The 8,354-nt window shown below is 29.9% G+C and overlaps 1 protein-coding gene across 1 annotated transcript; it reads left to right on the top strand.

The window, feature by feature from the left end:
- The first annotated feature begins 3,104 nt into the window (after positions 1–3,104).
- Positions 3,105–4,316, top strand: LOC108847620 (autophagy-related protein 8e). The gene is made up of 4 exons (XM_018620907.2): positions 3,105–3,322; positions 3,419–3,474; positions 3,754–3,806; positions 3,919–4,316. Exons 1-4 carry the CDS (start codon positions 3,283–3,285, stop codon positions 4,136–4,138), a joined length of 369 nt encoding a protein of 122 aa, XP_018476409.1. The 5' UTR covers positions 3,105–3,282; the 3' UTR covers positions 4,139–4,316.
- The last annotated feature ends 4,038 nt before the right edge of the window (positions 4,317–8,354 follow it).

Below are 8,354 nucleotides of genomic sequence, written 5' to 3'. Positions count from 1 at the left end.
TGGAATGATCTATGATATTAATTGAAATTTTTTTTATCTATTTGTCATATTTTCATAATTTTAGATAATTATATTATTTTTTGGCTGAGTCATTCAATCAGTAATTTAAATAATAATATTATTTTAAAAAATAATTATGAGTAAGAGGTAAAATAGAATCTATGCTATAAATCAACTTCTATAAAATCGGCCATCATGTTTCAAACTAAACATAAATACAAAGACTCTGTAAACCAAATTGATAATTTAACATCCATATAGACAATAAAAATTGATATCTTTGATAGAGCCGTAAAAAAAACTTGAAAAAGCTACCATTACTCTTCAATATATATGTACAGTGACCAAAATATTTTTTATTAAAGAGGCATAAACTTCTTATATTTTAAATACAAGTAAAATAAACAAAATAAAAATAAACAAAATATTCTTTTTTGTAGTTTTCTTTTCAATTCTTTTTTGAAGTTCGTAAATATTTCTGAATCTATTTTTATCTTTAAAGTTTTAGTTTTATTTTTTATTTTTAAAATTTTTGAGCCTTACTGTCTAAACTCTACCCTTTAACTCTAACCTTAAAATGATATTAGTTAACCCTAGGATATAAATATAATTTTATCTATTTAATGAAATATTTTGATCATTTTTAATCTTTGGAAGCTATATTTGTGACAAAACAATTTAGGACTATCCTAAATATTTTTTTTATATTTATTTATTTTCTGAAATTTAATATATATACTAGCGTTTATATATTATATATATATATATATATATATATATATATATATATTCAAATTTAGCTCTTTTAGCTATATATAATTTAGCTCTATATATATATTTTGAAAATTTAATAATATATATTTGATGGTCGAATAACTCAATTATGTCTAGTTTTGAACATAGCTAATCGCTAGTATTGATTTTTTTATAATCATCCAGATGAGCGAATAAATACCCGTACTAGGAGTATGCAGTGGAAATTATTTGATAAATAGTTTTAAGGATGAAGAAGGCAAAACTTCACAAACTCTAATACAGTTATGCTTAGGAAGCAATTTTGGAGGTTAATAGAAAAACCGAACATAATATTTTCTCGTATTTTCAAAGGACGGTATTTCAGAAATGCATCATCCTTGGAACCAATTAGATCGTCCTCGTCGTCCTACGGCTGGCACAATATTGTCTCAATTAGATTTCTGGTTAGCAAAAGACTAATCAAAAGGGTGAGATCAGGATCATCTATCTCAGTATGGAATAATCCTTGGCTCCCATCCACTCACTCGAGACCAGCAAATAAAAACAACATAATCTTTACCCGAACCTTACAGTGGATTCTCTCATTAATGTAGCATCGAGTACGTGTAATTTACATGTAGTTTGGACTCTGGTGAATCCTCAAGATGCAAAAATAATTGAATGTATTGAGGATGCAAAAATAATTGAATGTATTCCATTAAGTCGAATTCATACAGCAGATAGTGATGGATGACATTTTTCTAATAATGGAAGATACACGGGTAAACCTGGATATCAAGTAGAATGAGAGTATCCGGATAGAGAAAGAACACTATCATAGTATGGTCCTTCAGTCGCTCCATTGAATGCTTTATGCTGGAAAGTACACTGTTCACTTAAGATGAAACAATTTTTTATGGTAATTGGTATCATGATGTATAGTGGTTAAAAAAAATTAAGAGCAAAAGGAATACAAGGGGATAAAATTTGTGCACGGTACGAAGAACCTGAGGAATCCATAATCATGTATATTTTTAATGTCCACCGTCGGTTCAGGTTTGGGCACTCTCACGAATTTCATCCGATCCAGACATCTTTCCCATTCAATCGCTATTCGCAAACATGGATCATTTATTTTGGAGAGTTTCCCCGGAATTAGAAGATCATCAATTTGCATGGATCTTATGGTACACATAGAAAGGAAGAAACAACAAAGTATTTATCAATTTGGATATTAATCCTAGAGATACTCTCAAATTGGCAGAAACAAAATCATTAATTTAGGCTGAAACACAAATTCCACTTACACATGGAATCGATCAAATCCGATTATCAATAAAATCAACAGTACCGTCTATCCCACGTAGATGGTGTTTTACGGATGGATCATGGAAAAATCAGGAAATTTATTTGGGACAAGAATGGTATAGTACACTGAAAAGTTTTGATAATGGAAGCGAGAAAGATAAGAGCGAGTCAATCGCCGCTTCACTCGAAGATAGAGGGTCTCATTTGGACAATGGAATTTATGAAGAATCTACGATAGTTTACTGTTACATTTGCAACCAATTATTCTCCGTTGGTGAAAATATTTTCCGTTGGTAAAAATGGTTTCAGAACCAGAAGAATAGTCAGTTTTTGCAAGTTATTTGAAAGACATAAAAATTTTGAAGAGAAGTTTTAACAGTTCAGAACTTATTAATATAACATAGACACAAAATTCAAGGATAATCTTGCATTCAGTGCAAGAAAATAACTGTCGTTTGTTGTTTATATAGATGTAGAGCTATCAGTTTGGTTTACAGAATGTATATGAATCTGTTTAAGTTGCTGACAAAGAGAAAAAGAAATAGGCACCAGCAGGAACAAGACTCAAAAATATTTTCAAGATCTGTATCAATACATCGACATGCGTTGCAAACGTTATAACTGCTAACATTTAGACCCGGAAAAAAAAAGTTATAACTATTCAAAGGAATGGTGCATGAATGAGAAAGTCGTATCATGTTTATTTTGTAAATTGTAATACCTGGATTAGTATATAGGGCATGGGCCTCTTAGAATCTGTCTTATCAAACCAATTATAGGCCCACTAAAGCTAAGTACTCCGTTATTATCCGCTCGTACCCAAATCATTGAGCCACAAATGGAGACGTGGCATCCACTAAAAAGAAAGAGAAGTTAAATTACATGTGGTATTTAAATTACTAAATAAATGTCGTATTAAAAGTAGTATTATTGGCTTGTCAAATACGAACATTATAGAATTTTAAAGCTAATAAAAAAAAGTGAATGATTATGTTTGGAGAAGAAGCTAAGGTGAGCTAGACACGTAAGCCAAAATACTATACAAATAAGTACAAGTTAAGCGTTATCCAATAATACAAGAAAAAGAAATAGCCTTTGTTGACATCTTCTCTCTGTTAAAGAGTTTCATCCTTATCCGTTCCATCAATTTCTCTCTCTGTTAGCTTTGAGTTTGATTTGATCTTCTTGTATTCTTGTTACGTTCGACTTTAGATTTGGTGTAAATTCTCACGAGTAAAGATGAACAAAGGCAGCAGCTTTAAGCTTGACAACGATTACGGTTTGTCTATTTTTTTTTCTGATCTTAGGTTATAAGCACATACATATGTGTATTTGGTGTTCATATCTGAGTCTTCGAGATGTGTCTTGTGTATAGAAAAGAGGAAAGCTGAAGCTGATAGGATCAGGGAGAAGTACCCTGATAGAATCCCGGTATGCTCTGTTTCTTGTAAAGGTTTCATCTTTATACTTTTTTTCTTGATTCCACGCACAAGAACATGATCTTTGGTGAAAACCCATTAGACCCTTTAGGGGAATTTTTGGATTCTTGTGTTTGTTCAGATGTTCCCCTCGGACAAAGAATCTATGTTTGTTTTCTTTCTTCTGTTTTCAGATTTTGATCACTCTTGCATTTTTTTTTTTTTGCTAAATTCACTCTCTTGCATTGTATTGATCATTCGAGAAATTCGGTTTTGTGTGTGTTTGTCGCAGGTGATTGTGGAAAAGGCAGAGAAAAGTGATATCCCAAACATTGACAAGAAAAAGTAATGACCTTTGTTCCCATCTTTAACTTCTCTTTATGTTCAAGATTCTGTAGTTTTTTTAGACATGATTTTTCTCAATGTTCTTTTTTTAAAAAATTTTGTATCAATGCAGATACCTGGTGCCATCAGACCTAACAGTAGGGCAATTCGTGTATGTGATTCGGAAGAGGATCAAACTGAGTGCCGAGAAAGCTATCTTCATATTCGTAGACAATGTTCTTCCTCCTACTGGAGAGATCATGTCAAGCGTCTACGAGGAGAAGAAAGACCAAGATGGCTTCCTTTACATTACTTACAGTGGCGAGAACACGTTTGGTGCTTCTTCATTCTGAATCCTCTAACCTGAGAAACGCATGTATTCTGATGTTTCCCACAATCTTTCAACTTTGTGTATATAATAAGTATCGTTCTCTCAGCATAATCTTCTCAAGATTTGTGATTTTTTTTCTTCTTCACTTTGTGTTCAATAATGTAAAGTAAGACTAATATGAAATATTCGCTTCATTGGCATTATTATTATCTTATATTATTATTATTTTAGATATAATATGTGACTTTAGTTATAACAGTTATAACTAGTTTTTGATTTGCGCGTCATGTATTTAACTGTTAAAAAATTTATTTACATAATTTTTTATGTTTTTGTTATATATTAATAATTTTTGACCACTTTGTGTAGGTTTCAATTTATTTAGTGTCTATTCGGTTTCTATGACATTTTTTTTATTCTATTGTGTTGTAAATCAATTCACTTTGTAAAGTAAAATTAAAGTATAAAATAAAAAGTTTAAAATATATTTGTTGGTTTTACAAAATTATAATATTAATATTCGGATTTTAAGTTTAATATGCTCAATAAAAATTTACACCGATAAATGTTTTTAAAAATACATTTTATTAAGAGAGAAACATTAAAAATATTGATTGAAAATAACAAAAAACAATATAGAAAATTAAGTAAACATGTTTGGTAACTTTTATTAATCAAGACTAATTTAAATAAAAAAAATTGGGACATTTTGTTATAATGAAAAATTAGGTCATTAATAAATTTAAAATATGAATTGTCTTGTATATTAAACATGAAACAAAGCCCATTTATAATTTATTCCGGGAAACAAAACAGAAAAAAATTCCCTTCTATCGACTTTTCACTTTTACAAAGAACGATCTCTGACTTATCTATATGTCGGTTCCGACCCTTTGCCTCTTTCAAAACTATCGAGAGAAATCATTGTTGGATTTAATGTTAAGGAAGGTTCTAGAAGTCTAGGACCGTTATGAGATATGTGTAACTAGAGAGTATATCGGAGAGAATATTATGTTGTTAGAGATAAGGCTGAGATGATCTATGTTTATCTTATCTCGTTACCACCATGTATATATTGTGATGTACGTACAATGATGTGAATAACAAGTTCTCTTCTAGTAATTCTCTTGTCTTTTATGGTATCAGAGCGATCAATCCTTGTGGATCAAAAGTTAAATTAAAAAGAGTCACCCGGTGTTGGGCCACTCCGTGGATGGTATTCCCACAGTTGTCCACGCATGTGCGTGAAGGGGAGTGTTAATTAATAAAGTCTCACATCGGTAGTTGGAAAAATAATTAAGTAATATATAAAGGATTAGGGCCAATCCACTAATTGTCAATTGGTTTTAAGTTAGAAGCCCATAATAAATCCGATTCTAATATGTGTAGTGTAATCCACATGCTCCGACTTGAGGAGGAGTGTTAACTAGGACCGTTATGAGATATGTGTAACTAGAGAGTAATATATTGGAGAGAATATTATGTTGTTAGAGATAAGGCTGAGATGATCTATGTTTATCTTATCTCGTTACCACCATGTATATATTGTGATGTACGTACAATGATGTGAATAACAAGTTCTCTTCTAGTAATTCTATTGTCTTTCATTTAACAATCAAAGCACTTCTGAAGATAAATCAATCGATTAGTACTGGAGAATTCGGCATAAAGGATTGCTTACAACCTGAACCGAAAGGGCTCTGCAAATCCTTAGAACGGCGCTGATATTAAGAACGGTTCCGACCATGAGGCAAAGCAGGAGTTTCACCACTGGGAATATATCTTAAGACCAAGGATATGAGTCACAATGATTTAGTTGTTTTTGATTTTTCAAGAGTAGGTTCTTCTAATATACATTATTTGGTATGCCTTTGTAGACAACATAAAAAGTTTGGAATAGCAAGAGCCTTCACCGGGAAAGACACATCCCAGCCCCATTTTCTTGATCTGGAAAAAAAAAACTCTTGCATGTTTTTGATCGGTAAAGAAGCGGGTCACACTCCCTTTGGTTTTGGTTATGAGGGTTGTCTTCATTTGAACATTAAAAAAAATTACAGTACTTCGATATAACCTCTTGCATGTCTTTGATATTTTGTTATAATCAGCAAAAAAACTTTATGCAGGTCTTTGATTGGTAAAAGAATCAGTTTTTTTTTCCAAAGCTTCATCTCATCAATCTAGACATGTTTTTGAAAGGTCTGAGTTTGGTGAGAGGAACACATGTTTAGTTTTTCTATTTTCTTTGATATGATTTTGACGATAGATGATGATGATATATATACATACTTGTTATGGGAAAATAGGAAAGGGTAGGTTAAAACAGATAAATAACTCCTAGATTTTGTTAGTTGTGATTTAAACTCAGAATCAAACTCAATTTTTTTTTTACTTATTTAGTGCACATTCCTTATTTATTCTATCATAGGGAAAACATTTTATACGATTTTTAGAGATATGCAATACGTGGTTTGCAAATTTTTAAAACAGAATTTATTGATTGCATTAATTAATTGATTCCTTGATTGATACGCTGACTGCGTAGAATTAAAAAAAACTAGATTTTGGACCCGCGCACCCGCGCGGGTGTATGTTTGGAAAGATGAAATGGTAAATAAAAATTAAGAGGCTTTCATATTTGTTGAACTTATATTTGTGTTTTTTGTTCGGTTTGTTGAGTATTTGATTAAAAAGTATGATTTTATATAAATATCCATTTTTTTAGAATGAAAATATTATTGTGTGTTTTTTTAAAATTCAAATTTATTATAACTTGTGTATGTAAGGTTATATATTCTAAACTTTGAATTACATGATTTCTAATTTTTTTAAAAATAAAGGATATTTTACCAAAATTAAATAATTTTGAAAATATTATTGTGTGTACTTTTTAATTATAATTTAGTATAACTTGTGTATGTAAGTTTAAATATTCTAAACTTTTAATTACAGGATTTTTTAAATCTAAAAAGTAAAGGAAATGTACCCAAATTATTTTGTTTTGAAAATTATATTATGATAGGCCAGAATAGCAAATAGGCCCAATTTACTAATATATGGAAATAATATTTTTTGGGATATGGTTTGGAGAATAGATGATGAGATATATATAGTGGTGGTGAAAGATGTCGCAGGTTAGGTTAAATGTCATTAAGTTCGATATTTTATTTTTGGTAGTTATAATTTAAAAACACAATCAAAGGCAAAATATCTTAAAAGTAATTAAATGTACATTTATTATTTAGTATCTATTAGGGAAAAAGAATATTCGTAGAGAAAAGGAGAACTTGGTGGTCAAGATATTTAAAAAGATTTTCGTAGAGAAAAGAACTTGGTGGTCAAGATTACATTGAAAGATTTTCATATGGTTAGTTATTTGCATCGAGCTGTTTAACAATAAATAGTTTATATTCTTTTCCCGTAGGATTAGGAAAATCTCTGAGTGAATATAACTGAAAGATCGCGTAGTATTAGAAAAATATTAGAGTGAGTATCAATTATAAATAGCTTTAAATGTCATTAATGTACATTAATTAAAAAAATTCAAAAATTTAAGACTGCTTTAGGATGGACCATGTGCATGTTAAAAAGAAAGCCCAAAGACAATGATAATAGGCCACATTTTTTAATTGTGATGGCAGTGGCATGCAGTGGTAATATTTGTGCAAAACTAAGGGGACAGAGTTATTTGTACTTCAGTATTAATATTTTAGATTTAGATAGGTGGGATGTTGATTTGTTCTTGATTTAACAAAAATTTAGGAATCATTTTTGGAATCTTCTTGTATAATTATGTTTGATTTTATATGTAGACAAAATTTAATTACATCTCTTTTTTAATACTAAGTTACATAAATAAAAAAATAAAAATAAGTTACAAAAAAAAAAAAATAAGTTACATAAATAAGTATTCGGATTTTATAATACTAAGTTACATCTCTTGTATAATTATGTTTGGTTTGTAAGATTTTCATGTTTTTGGATTTGAAAATATAAAATGTGATAATGAGATGAGCCATGAAAATATAGTAAGCCCAATATAATATAACATAAGCTCAGAAATAAACCCAGCAAATATTGGGTATAGAGAACGTAAAGTAAGCGAATTTTAGGTTGAGAAAAAAAGATAAAACGACGGTGTATAAAAACCCAGTGGTATAGACCTGTAATTTTTGTGCAAAACTAAGGGTTAAATACTATTTGTACTTCAGTTTTAATAGATTAGAAGATATGTTTATTGT

This window comes from Raphanus sativus, chromosome 3 (genome assembly GCF_000801105.2).
Source record: "Raphanus sativus cultivar WK10039 chromosome 3, ASM80110v3, whole genome shotgun sequence".
Lineage (NCBI taxonomy): Eukaryota > Viridiplantae > Streptophyta > Magnoliopsida > Brassicales > Brassicaceae > Raphanus > Raphanus sativus.
This window is presented reverse-complemented; position numbering and strand designations above follow the sequence as displayed.